This window comes from Mesoplodon mirus, assembly GCF_964341445.2.
Source record: "Mesoplodon mirus genome assembly, chromosome: 9".
Classification (NCBI taxonomy): Eukaryota; Metazoa; Chordata; class Mammalia; order Artiodactyla; family Ziphiidae; genus Mesoplodon; species Mesoplodon mirus.
In genome coordinates, this window is record NC_138985.1 from 112,813,183 (window position 1) to 112,826,572 (window position 13,390).

At 51.4% G+C, this 13,390-nt stretch overlaps 1 protein-coding gene across 2 annotated transcripts; it reads left to right on the top strand.

The window, feature by feature from the left end:
* The first annotated feature begins 672 nt into the window (after positions 1–672).
* On the top strand, positions 673–13,035 carry INSIG1 (insulin induced gene 1). 2 transcript variants are annotated; one of them, XM_082632831.1, is made up of 6 exons: positions 673–784; positions 1,455–1,887; positions 3,566–3,690; positions 4,927–5,093; positions 5,408–5,507; positions 11,128–13,035. In XM_082632831.1, the coding sequence occupies exons 2-6, from the start codon at positions 1,479–1,481 to the stop codon at positions 11,155–11,157; spliced, it is 831 nt and encodes a 276-aa protein (XP_082488957.1). In that variant the 5' UTR covers positions 673–784; positions 1,455–1,478; the 3' UTR covers positions 11,158–13,035. The 2 variants fall into 2 exon arrangements, with proteins under 2 accessions (XP_082488957.1, XP_082488956.1); XM_082632830.1 differs by lacking the exons at positions 4,927–5,093; positions 5,408–5,507; positions 11,128–13,035 and having other exon boundaries at positions 3,566–4,920.
* The last annotated feature ends 355 nt before the right edge of the window (positions 13,036–13,390 follow it).

Below are 13,390 nucleotides of genomic sequence, written 5' to 3' on the forward strand. Positions count from 1 at the left end.
CAGAGAGTGACCAGCTGGCGAGGCCTCACTGGGGAAGCTTTGGAATAGGCCACGCCTGCGTCAGGGTCTGGGGACTAAGGTGTTCAAACACCCGACGCCAGGCCCGCGGCTACCAACTGCTGGAAACGGCCCTCCCGCCGAGGTCCGGGGCGCTCTCGGCCAGCCCCGTCCGTCTGCCTGTGCCCCACCCCCGGCCCCGTCCGTCGGTCAGTCCCCCAGCCTGCCGACACAGCCCCGCAGCGCCGTCCATCGGTCCGCCGTCGGGCATTCCCCGCATTCCCGTCCGTAGGTCCCCCAGCCCGTCGTCCCCTCCCAACTCTGTCCTTCGGTCTGTCCGTCCCCTCCCCCCCAGCCCCGTCCTTCGGTCTGTCCCCGTCTGGCCTCCCCCACGTCCGGCTCCCCCCGTCCGGCTCCCCCCGTCTGGCCCCCGGCGCCGTCAGCCCGCCGTCCGTCCGCGCTCCCGAGTCAGTGCGCCGGACGCAGGGCTGCGGTGGCGTGTGATGACGTCATATGGGTCGCCCGCCCCCGATTGGTCGCGGCCGCCTCACCAGACCACGAGCGGACGGGCGCGCGGGCGGGGCGGGGCGCGCGGAGGCCACGCCCCCTAGCGCGCGGCCCGGGCGGCGGGCCGGGGCGGGGTCACGTGACCCGGGGCCCCGCCGCCCGCCTTATAAGCTGCGCGGCGAGCTGAACGCCGCGGGCTCAACTCCAGGCGGTCTGGGCCGTGACGCTCCTCGGCGATTTCCTCCCTCGGCGAGCCCGCGGGCGGGCGCCCCTCAGCCAGGTACGCGAGGCGCGGCGAGGGGACCCGGGCCGGGGGCGGCGGGGGTGGGGTCCCGGTGTCGGGCCGGGCGGGGATGTCGGGGTCCCGGCGCCTCCACTCCTGGCAGCCGCCCCTCGAGACGGCCTTCCACTGGGATCCTCGGCACCGACCCTAGGGGCTGGGCGCACGCTCTGACCCCAACCCGAGTCCTGGAGCGGGGTCTGCGCCCCCGACCCCAGGTGGGCTCTGCCAGTGCTCCTGTCAGTTCGGAGGACCCCAGCACCTTGTCCTGAGGCGGCCTGCCTCCAGGCTAGCCTGGCTGGGTCTGCCTCCTGCAGACGGACGGGGTCTGAAAAACTTCTGGACTGGACGGGCCAGAACTTCGGGGCTTATGCAGAGGGGCACTGCGGCGGGCGCTCGACGCTCAGGTGTACCTAACCTGGCTGCCGCTGAAAACAGCCTGTGCAGCTCCCAGGCGGGGTGTGTAGGCAGGGTCCTTGCAGCCCTCCCCCGCGGTACCTGCCCGTGGGCTCCCCTGAGCGGCTGACTCCGAGGGCCTTGGGGGTCTCCCTGGACGTGCCGGCAATGAAGGCGAGCAGAGCCCTCCCTGACTGGGCCTCCCTGGACCTGCCATGTCCTTTGGAAGTGAACTTGATCGGGGTTCCACCTCCACACCCCCTTTTCCTTCTAGGAAAGCCTGTCAGACTGGTGGCTGATGCCCAGACTAGACGACCACCCCTGGAGCGGTCCCTGCGCTAAGGGCGCGAAGCACAGAAGCCACCTGAGGGCCAGTGCCAGAGGGCTGGAGGCCAAAGTGGGAGAAATGATCACCTCCTCAGTGTCAGGCCCCTCTCGCCTGGTGGCCCACAGTGCCCGGGGCACTGACCCGGCTCACGGGCCCGTGAGCGCTGGTGTGGGAGGCCATGGCGGCAGCGGCCACATCAACAGCTGGCATCACCACCTGGTGCAAAGGAGCCTGGTGCTGTTCTCAGTGGGCGTGGTCCTGGCCCTGGTGCTGAACCTGCTGCAGGTCCAGAGGAATGTCACCCTGTTCCCTGAGGAGGTCATCGCCACCATCTTCTCCTCCGCCTGGTGGGTTCCCCCGTGCTGTGGGACAGCGGCTGGTGAGTAGAAACTGAAGATGTTTGGTTAAGAACGATTTTCAGCCTCTGAGAACCGTTCATTTGAAAATCGAACCATCCGCAGAGGGGAAGTGTGCATCTCCAGTGATTGTATTTAGAGAAAGAGGCGGGGGGAGAGGATGGTGATCCGCAATGCCAGTCTCTGGAGGCTGGAAGAAGCCCAGCGATTGGGGACCAGGTGGGGAGATGATTGGCTGTTTCACGCTTGTGCCAGGCTGACCGAGGTCCTTCCCTCTTACTGATCCGGCCCTGAGGACAGTGTTGGGGGAGCCCGCAGCTGTCATCCCGAGCGAGCTGTGCGATTGGCCGCTGGCAGAACTGGTGAGCGAGGGAACTGCAGTGCGATTGGCTGCTCCAGCGAACATGCTACAGTGCTGGGTAACTGAAAACAAACCGTCACGTGGGCCGAGTGGGCAGAGCTGCTGCCCCAGCGGCCTCCCACACTTCCTTTTTCGGGACGCCCGTGAACGTGCCAAAGCCAGGCCTTCTCCCTAAAACGCTGGGCTCCACAGATGAAGGAAAACAAATCCCCCCGTCAGAGTTTATATTGTAGTACACCTGGCCAGCCACAAAACATGACCCAGGGTTAGCAGTCTAAATTGTGGACAGGCAGACTGTCTTTTTTGAGTAGAATTTCTTGGTCATTTGGCTGGTTTTATAAACTCGCTGAATTGGTCTCAGCCCAGAAGGTCACAGTACTTCTCTGGTCACACAGTATCCACTGATTAGCAAACATTTGTCAGGTGCTTTCTGTAGCATCGGCTCTCCCAGCTGTTGGAAGTACAGAGTGAGCAGACCGCCCCTGTCAAGCACCCTGGTCCGGTGGGCAGAACAACCTAAGTGACCACGGTGCTACAGGAGGGATGCCCTCCTGTTCGCTTCGTAGCTGATGCTTATGGACTGCTTATCTTGCATTTTTATATGTTTTGCTTCCTTTCGTCCTTGCAACAGGACGCTGCTGTAGCTCCATTTTACAGACATGGAAACTGAATTACAGAAAGGTTAAGCAATCGTGTCCAAGGGGACGCAGCTGAGTGACAGGCCCACTGTTCTTAACTCTGCCTACTGCCCCCCTGGAGTCTGGGTGTGTCCCCTGCGCTGTGGAAACACGTTGCCTTCTCAGCACGAGGCTGGAGTGGAGAGCTGTGTTCCAGCCGGGACGTGTCACGGGAGGGATGCTGTGGTTACCAAGCAGTGGGGAGAGAGTTCTCATTTTTGTTCTTGGAAAGATAGGCTCCTACTCTGTTTTTCTAAACCCTTCAGTATATGTCTATACACACTGGTGCTGTGGCCTCAAGGCCCTCGTGGAAGCTCGCCTCCCCACTGTACGATGGAACAACACTGATGCAAACTGGAGGCTCCCTGTGTGGGCACAGGAGTAGTTTGCTTACGGATAATTAACCCCTGGTTCCATTCCTTCTGTGCTTCAAACCAAAGAACTGCGATTTTATTTTAAATTTTTCAAAACGATGATTTTTGTTTGTTTGTACTCGAGGAGAACAAAAATGTAAAATTAGTTTTAATTCAAATATTACATTGTAGCTGATAAAGCTTCTAGGAAAAGGAATGGTTTGAACAATATGTTAGTAATTGCCACGTAGAGATCACATCATTTTCAGCCGGTGTTCTCTAACGCTGCTGCCTTGTCTTTCTTCAACAGCTGTTGTCGGCTTGCTTTACCCCTGCATTGACAGTCACCTTGGAGAGCCACACAAGTTTAAGAGGGAGTGGGCCAGTGTGATGCGCTGTGTGGCAGTTTTTGTTGGTATCAATCACGCCAGTGCTGTATCCTTCAGTGGGTGTGCTGTCCAGAGCAGCTTCTTAAGTTACACGTTGAAAGTTTCATTACTTTTAACGAGTATATATCACATCATGAGTCAGTTGAACCATGTTCTTCCGAGTATATTATTTCAAAGCACGTTGCTCAGTTTACTCTCAGTGATTTTCAAAATGGTCCTTGGAGTCCGTTCAGTTCATTTCAGGAAACAGTTAACACCACAGACAGAGCGGACGTCTTTGGTCTGTCCTTTCTCAGGCAGCATCTGTTGGATCCTCAGAGTTCACTTTGTGAATTCCCTTTACATTTCTACCTTACATCCTTCCACCGTGAAGACCTGGTTCCTGTGGCCCAGTGAGAAGTGGCGAGAGCATCACTCTTCTTGGCGGATCCTTCCAGAAGGTGGAGGAGAAGCCTGTCTGCTTCTCTGTCCCTCCCTGGCATGACCACGGAAGGCCCAGGGCCAGTCCGAAGTGGTGGCCTCTGGAATAGGGTTCTTAGTGGAGACTAACTTCAGGGTCAAGTTCTGGTGTCCATGGGTGGAACGCACGACACAAAACATGCTGCACGTCTGTACACAGTGCGTTCTTCAGGAAGACGGGCCGTGGTTTACCAGGTCTCAAAAGATGATGGTTTCTTTAGCACAACTAGATTATATTTTTAAATCCTGGAGAAAGTTATTTTTAGAGTTACTGCTTCTTAAATCTGCTCTAGCCTGATTTTAATGATAAGAATATCAGAAAAGGGTATTATAAGAGGTCTGGACTCTGACAAACTTGTTTCGTCTGCAGTTGATAAGCAGTGTCATGACGGAAGCCAGTCGTGTCTCCACCAGCTGCGACCATGTCGTGTCAGATGCCATTCTGGTGAGGTGTCTTCTTGCAGACGTGGAGCAAAGACTGTGCTTGCTCAGTTCAACCTACTAATAAAAACAAGAAGTAAAAGGGGAACTATAGATGACTTACTAGCAAAGTAGGCTATTGGCTGAAATACCAGCAGAATTTTATATGTAGCTTTCAGGAAGTGTACTTGTAAAGTCAAGTTTTCGACGCAGGGATCCCAGAGAAGTACCAGGTCATCTTGGTCACAGTAACCTTGTATCCAACAGATGCTCTCTGCAGCTCACCTGGCAGCTTCTATGGATGAAGAATTATGTGGTGCACACATAATTGTGGGCCCTGGGGCTTTTTTGGTTTTGACCATATTAAGAACCGTTACGCTTTTCCTTAACTCTGCATCGCCAGAAATTGGATTTTGCCAATAACATTCAGCTCTCCTTGACGTTAGCAGCCCTATCTTTGGGCCTTTGGTGGACATTTGACCGTTCAAGAAGTGGCCTTGGGCTTGGCATCACCATCGCCTTCCTTGCCACCGTGATCACTCAGCTGCTGGTGTACAATGGTGTCTATCAGTAAGCACGTGTTCTCAAATATCACCTCCGTCTGGAAGCTGTTACTTAACTTTTTAAAAAAATACCTTCTAAGCTGAGATGTCATGTTTTTTCTGTAATTACGTAGCATAAACTTAGACGTGAGATTCTCAGAAACGCTGCTTATTGTTGATCCACGTGTTAAAAATGCACCACGCGTAATTTACTGGAAAGGAGAAGCGAGCAGTGGCAGCGAGCGTGGATGCCACATACTAACACTGCTGGCGCGCCGCGTGCCTGCCCTGCCTGCGCCGGGGGAGCCGGCTGCCCAGGGGCTCATGTCTCCTCCTCTCCAGGTACACGTCCCCGGATTTTCTGTACATCCGCTCCTGGCTCCCGTGCATCTTCTTCTCGGGAGGTGTGACCGTGGGAAACATAGGACGACAGCTAGCCATGGTATGTACAGTTGTCACCTGCGTGCCCAACTGTGGTTTCCAGCTTGATAGGCTTAGTGTACGTAATACATTATGATTGGTGTTGATAAATATCTAGTTGAGACTCGCAAGAGTTATTCAGAAAAGCGTATTAAAAAAAAATAGGTACAATACCCAGGTAACTCTTTGCTAGATTATAAAGATTCAGGGAATCGTAAGCTCACAATGAGCACTAAAAGGAACTAGAGTTCCATTCACGTTACGGATGAACTGCAGCTCCTGTGATAACTGGCAGAGAAAAGTTACTGAATGGCTAAATGAATGATTTATAATGAGTGTCCTCCCTGCCTTCACGCACGTACAGGTGATGCTATGCTAGGGAAAGGACCCCAGGCCAGGTCCATGAGAGTGTGGACCAGGCTGGGAGGGGGCTCAGCATCCCTGGGTAGGTGGACTCCAGCCTGGACCCTGTCTAGTAACTAGAGAGAGACAAACGGGACTCCCGCACAGAGCCATTTCCCGAGAGCCAGAAAGACAAACGAAGTCAGGATAACTTAGCAGTTCTTTTCGGGAGTTAATGATCCACACGAGCACTTTGATGAAATGTGGACATTTAACTGTCATTTTGAATAGACTTTGACTCGAAGGCTTAAATAAAATGAACTAAAAAAAAACCTAGAATCTTATAAGGGCCATTTCTCTCAGAGACACTCTGGGGCTTTCTCAGAAACTTGACTTGGTTCCTCATATGGTGTTTTTAAAAACAAGACGTTTGTTTGTGCCAGCTGATGCTGGGTTGTGAGAGCCAGATTTGCAGGCTGTGTGGCTGTTTCATAAAAATGGAAGTAATTTCAAAAAGGTAGACTTTGCAATGTGTTCCACCGGTTCCTGAGCCCAAATCACCCTTGCCTTCCACCCTTCTGTGATTCTGTGTGGATCTGCTTGCCAAAACGAAAAGACTCAATTGAAAACCCTTTCTTTCTCGACCCCTCATGAGCATCAGAGGACCTGGCTCTTCTCACACTCACAGTGGCCACAGTCTCATGGTGCCCCTGTGCTGCTCCCTGGAGCCCTTTATGGTTCAGATTAGAACGAGGCAGCTCTGTGATCCCTTACTACTTTGGGATTTTTATTTCAGTGCCATTTAGTTGAGGATTCCTAATAGGGCTTTTGAGATAAGTTGTCTTCAATTGAACCCCGTGACTCTTGGTGGAGTTAAAACTGACAGCATTCAGCCAGTTGGTTATAACTTCGGGAGCCTGGGCAGATGCTGCCATGCATTTATGATGAAGGTTTTTAACCAGCTTTAATAAGTCAGGGTCTTTTTTTTTTTTTTTTTTTTGGTACGGTATGCGGGCCTCTCACTGCTGCGGCCTCTCCTGTTGCGGAGCACAGGCTCCGGACGCGCAGGCTCAGTGGCCATGGCTCTCGGGCCCAGCAGCTCCGCAGCATGTGGGATCTTCCCGGACCGGGGCACAAACCCGTGTCCCCTGCATTGGCAGGCGGACTCTCAACCACTGCGCCACCAGGGAAGCCCACGGGTCTTTTTTGATAGAGGTAGACACTACACATCATGCACAAGTTCCTAACACCTAGAAATGGTTGAAGGTAACTTATTTTACAAGAGTGGCACAATCACACCTTTGGTCACGACGCTGAACGAAGGTGGTTGTATCAGCAATCATTCCATCCTTGTCGTAGGCATTTTCGTTTTTGAAAAGATGAAAGTTTTAAACCTAACTTAAGATAGCTGGCATAATTGTAATTCTCCCTACTTAAGCTTTTTCTTCTTTTTCACTCTTTAAAGTTGGGGGAAAAACTTGTATTTGGATGTTACTGTTGTGTCTTGATACTGGAGGAGGGTGATGAACATCCCAGGTCATCAAAGGGAAACAACCCTCCCGGGTCTCTGAGCCCAGCGCTCCTGCCATATTTACATCCGTGAACATTTAAACCCTTACGCCTGGATCCCAGCTGAAGGGGAAAATGGCAGGCCCTTTCCAGCTGGAGGAGCAATCACAGCTGGTTTTACCGATTCCCCCTCTGGCTGCTGCATCCAGCGTGGGTCCTCAGAACAGATGTGGTAGCGGGCGCCCGCCGCCGGCTGCTCCAAGAGAGAAAAAAGCTAAGTCCCTTTTCTCCAGGTTTCCAAACCCAGCGGAGGGCACAGTCCGTGTGAATGAAGGCAAAACGATCGCAGATCGCGTCACAGCTGTGTTTCTGCCAGAAGTCAGGCGAGCGAATGAGGGAGACTTACTCCTATTATAGTTACTTGAGGCCTGAGATTGAGGAACCAGGTTTAAATAGTTTTAAAGGATCGGTCAGTCGGATTGGCAAAGGCTTGCAGCACTTGCTCCCGTGGTAGGGAACAGGACAGGGGGTGTGTAAAGGAACGAAACTGGCGATTTCTGAGAAGAAGAACTGCAGGTAGTTTGGGGTTTTTTTCTCTTTTGCATTTTTAAAATTTACAGTGAAAACATTACAGTTGACCGTTGAAGAGCACGTGGATTGGGGCACCAGCCCTCCAAGAAGCTGAAAATCCGAATGTAACATAGAGTCAGCCCTCTGCATCCGTGGATTTAACCAACCACAGACCACGTAGCGCTGTAGTACTTACTATTGAAAAAAATCCACATATAAGTGGAACCGTGCTATTCAAACCCGTGTTGTTCAAGGGCCAGCTGTACGTGTATAACCAGAAGCACTAAGGTGCGTACAGGAGTTTGTGACTGAGGTCTCTGCAGCGGATGGATGTGTGTCAGGAGGTGGGCAGACCTGCTGTGCCCTGTTGAGATCGTTTACGTGGAGGTCACTGCAGGACTCTGGTCCCTCTGCCTCTGTGCTGTCTGTTTACTGGGAGCAAAGCCTTGGCCTTGGGTTGCGGATGACAAAGCAGCGAATGAGTCCCCCCAGAGCTCCCAGACTCTCATCCCTACCCCAGCAGCCCCTCCCTGAGTCTGTCCGGACTGGTCTCTGCCTTTTTGTTTCTCTCTTCTTCTATCCTTCAAAGTATCTGTAAACGAATCTACCCTGAAAGCAGTAGAGAATCTTAATAAAAAGTCCACCTTTGTCCAGCAGGAACTGCAGAGCCTTCACATCCAAATCCGCTAACTCCTGAACCTTTCAACCCACCCCTCCTCTTAGCAGATCCTCCGTCCACTTCGGGCTGAACTGAGGATGCTGCCTTTATTGCCACTCCCATGGGTTGGCAGACGGCCTTTCTAAAATATGCTGTTGCAGCAGTAAAAGATAAGTGCGTGAAGCCAAAATTGTATTTTTCATGAAAACAGAATTGGAAGTGTAGGAAATTAAATTTGCTTCAGATTACATCAGAGCTGAAGAATGAAAACTACATTTATAATAAGGTTTGTTTTAGAAAACTGCCTCCCCATGACATCGAGTGTCCCTGCCCAACTGTAGTCTTTCCCAGGACCTTTTGTGGGGTGGGCTTTCCCCACCAAGCAGCAACAGGTGGACGTGACGGGCTGGAGCGAGGACACTGCAGTAAAAGCACCTGCAGGCGTGGCTGCTACCCTCCTCCACCTGCCTGGCCACTGCTGTTGCAGATCCCAGTCCCCTGGAGGAGGTCCCGTGGGCCTGGGCTGCCGGGACCCTAGCACTTAAGCCAGGGGCACTGAGGCTCGTGCATCCTAACACACTGGGGTGTGTGCCCTGCTGTTGTGTATTTGTGTCCAAGAGCTGTTAACCTCATATTTATTCTCTGGGGAGTCTTGAAAGTTTAGGCTGGGACAGAGTGGCACCTTGCTAGAATCTTTCTCACCCAAAAAAGTCTTTAAAAAGAGCAAGTTAAACATCTTTTTAAAGGAGTTAAAATACTTAAGCCAAGTCCTTGTTTTATTTCTTCAAAGAAAGGGAAAAAATTAACAGCTTATTTGTGAAAGTGAGCTTATTCTTTGTTAAGCATTTGAAAACTCATTTCCATCCTTAAAACCCAGGAAATGGCTCAGTGCCTTAGAAATGGGATTGGTCAGCACCGCCCACTTCCTTTCCTCTGGCTGTACCGCTGGGCCCTTAGACAGAAGATGGATCTGAGGTGGTATTTTAGGGGCAGCGTTTAAGAGTGAATTCTTGGTTTAAAACTTCACCAAGTAAGGCTTTTGTGGTGGGACGTGATTCGAGTGAAGAAGACGAAGGTCTGAAGGTGGAGACCTTAGGTGGGCGCTGGTCAACACAGTGACCAGAGCTGCCCGAGTCCAGTGCGACGTGGCTCTGTTCCCTCTGAGGGTGACCGTCCCAGCGCCTCTGCACCCCTCCCCCTTGCGCCTTCTCAGTTCCCACTGCCCTTAAAAGAAATACGGTTACCGTCAAGGGCAGCCATGCCCCAAACCTACAGGTTGGCTTTGTTTGAGTGTTAAATGGTCCTAGTGGCTTTTTCTTTGTGGTATTCGTTGTCAGCCTGCATGTTTAAAAGTGAGTCCGGGGCTTCCCTGGTGGCGCAGTGGTTGAGCGTCCGCCTGCCAATGCAGGGGACACGGGTTCGTGCCCCGGTCCGGGAAGATCCCACATGCCGCGGAGCGGCTGGGCCCGTGAGCCATGGCCGCTGAGCCTGCGCGTCCGGAGCCTGTGCTCCACAACGGGAGAGGCCACAACAGTGAGAGGCCCACGTACCGCAAAAAATAATAATAAAAAAAATAAAAGTGAGTCCGTAGTATCATTTTATGGAATTTGTATCTGTTGCTGTTTGTAGCTTAAAGTCTTTTCTCAAAGTAAGGCTTCCAGCTGCCACGGCGAAGAGCGTGGCCCTGCTTCCTGGGGCCCAGGCCCCGGACCCCTGGTTACAGGTGCGCTTCCCTGGCCCGTGGAATTCAGTTTGCCTTTCCTGTTTGCCATCCAGCAGCTGCTGGCAGTAATAACATTAATTATCACTTCTGTTGCGCTCAAGGTGTCGTGCTAAATAGTTTCACTGTCAGCTGACTGAGCCCTGTAACAGCAGTCTGGAGGTAGGGACTGTTGTCAGCCGCTTTAGAGATGGGGAAATCCAAACTCAGGAGGCTGACCACCCGCCTGACTGGGTGCAGCACAGGGCTGGAGCTGGGCACCTCGGGAGCGCGCGGAGCTGCCCTTGCGCACCGCTCCCCACTCCCCTTGGCCTGCCGGCTGGCTGCTAAGCCAGAGGCTAGAACGTGTGCTGGGGCCCTGGCTCCATGGCAGGAGGCGTGGGGGTCTCTCCTCACGCAGCCCCGTGACCTCGGGAAGGTCATCTGGTCATGTATCTGCTCCTCCATTGGAACATCTGTCCTCTGCTGAGGACCGACCAGGCCGGGCCTGGACAGCGGTGACAGGTGCAGGGTTCACCGCCCTGAGTTTCCGTGCAGGTCAGTGAGGAAGCGTGTGTAGAAACGGCTCCTGAGCTGTTACACCCTCCACCTCGCCTGAGAGGGACGGGCCCTGTTTTCTGGGTGAAGCAGTGGCTCCTAGCCCTCCCAGCCCCAGGCAGGGAGAGGACCGCCGTGGGGTTGCTGGAGCTTGTCTGCTGCTCCGCATTTCTCGTCTCCATCACCTTATCCGACTCAAAGGAGTTTTTTATCTTTCAGTTTTTAGGATTGGCTTAATTGCTAATTAAAATATGTATACATTTAGTGCTGATCTTCTCTCACTCCTTTTTCTCTTTTCACATGTAGGGTGTTCCGGAAAAGCCGCATAGCGACTGACTCTTCAAATCCCCTGATCCTGAAGAATGGCAAGATTTGGGAGAAAATCTGTGATACTGGATTGTGACAAAGATTATCTTTTTTCCTCAATAATCTTTTCAGATTGGGCTGACTGTACAAGTGACTCCTGGAAAACAGTTCACCTGTTTTAGAGTAGCAGACTGGGAAGATGACAACTTGTGTTGAGATGTCACCTTGCCTGACGGCATTCGTGCCTGGGTCTGCTCAGGAGGCACCAAGTGCAGGCCGGCCGGCTGCAGGGTCCCGAGGATTTGGTTTCATGTGTCATTAAAAGCAAGTTGCCATATTTCCAAGCCTTGAACTAAAGCCTAACTACCAGCTCTGGTTTTGTATCAGCGCCCAGGGGAGAGCTTGATGGTGCTTACAAAGATGAAGTGTGATAAAATAGGAATATTACTTATCCAAAAGATTTCTAAAATAGGGTTGTGTAAAAAAAGAGAAAGGCAGGGGCGGCGAGCTTAGGGTGGCAGTGCTGGGCGCCCCGTCCCGCAGCTGCGCGTGTGTCCCAGCGTATGGCTGTGCTTTTCATTCCTCCGTGGAGTCGCATGTAGACAATCTTGCTGAGAGCAGAAGGCAATGAGAGGTCATCGTTCTGCACTGTGATGTGCTGGAATGTGCACCTCAGTATTTATGCAGTTTATCCAGAACCCGTAATCATCTAGGAGGGGCACCTGCCTGCCGTGTGTCTCAGTCTTAGTCAGCCAAAATCGTGTGTTGTTTCTTTGATACTCCAGAACAGAGATGACTGTTTTTTTTTCCACAGCCCTATGGGATTTGCAATCTGTGATTGCCTTGTAAAAAGAAGAGTGCATATGTCACTGTATTAAACATTTGGTGTTTCTAAATACTCAAAGACGTGGTGAGCACAATGTATTCATTTAATGGCATAGACCATGTTTGTTAGACCCAGTTTGCAAGTACTGGGTCTTCGACTTCAAGTGCAATGTATATGAAAACCAACCTGAGCCTTGTATCCTCTTAAATATTTATTTTTTTAACGTATGAGGCGTTACAGGGGGTTCTCCATTTCAGTGCTGCATGGGGGCAAACTTCAGCAACAGCCCCTCTCAGTTGTGCAGTTACTTCGTTGCTGTGCTCCCCACTGAGCCGGTCCTTTGAAATACTCCAGTTTTGTGCGTTGAGTAAACGTGTAATTTTTACTCACAAATTTACCTTTTTGTATTTTGCAATTTAAATGTTTTGGTTGTTTTACACTCTGTGAACGTGGCTGGATGAAAAGACTCCTTCCCCCTGAGCAGCTGGCGGTCAGAGCCACTGCCAGCAGCCGTGGGCTGTGCTCTCGGCTCCCCTCACCTCATGGTCCTCGTTGCAGCTGGGTTTTGTTTTGAGGAAAATATCCTGGAGTAAATTTGAGGTTACTGTAGCTAATTTGTTTTAGAGGAATTTTGTTTAAAAGAAAATAGGATCGTTCTGAACTCTGCAATGACCCCCTTACACATTTTTCTGAAATCAGACAGCTGTGTGAAAAGAGTTTTTTCAGTGAGGCTATCAGCATTTTATGAAAAACCAGAAGTTTTTAGATGAGAGCAGGCATTGAATCTTTCAAATATACTTGATCACGCACAGTGAGTATTTTTTTCTCTTAAACTGGAAATAAATCTATATCTGTTAGAAACAATGTAGCCAAAAGATGTGAATCTGAAGAATTTTGTTGCCAATACTTTATAGCAAGTATATGAACCAAAGTCATTTGAGTTTGTAAAAATGTAAAATAGTATGAACAAAATTTGCACTATACCAGGTTTGAACATCTAGTGGGATTCACATTCACACTAAGTTTTCAGCATTGTGTTCTTTTGCATTCATTTTTTACTTTTATTAAAGGTTCAAAACCAACCATCGTATTTATGGGTTTTTCTTTAAAAGGGGGGGGGATTCTCTCTGTAGGATATTCAGATTTGGAATGGAAGAATATTTTACAGCTTTTCAAAATGTACTAAGTTTCAACACAACCTCTTGGGAAACTTCGTGTTCCTCCTGGTGGAAAGTGACGTGTAGTTTAGCCCAGTTTACCTTCCTCCTGCCCCTCCCACCGACCCTGGGAAGTTGGCGTCTTCTTGGGCCTTGCTCTGGCCTCTCTTAGGGATGCTATCCTCTCTCTCGGGGAGAGAGGGCCCTTTCTCCCTGTACTAGAAACGGGGCGGGGGAGGTCTGGGCCCCCAGAAAACAGAGCCCAGGGAAAGGGTAGTGC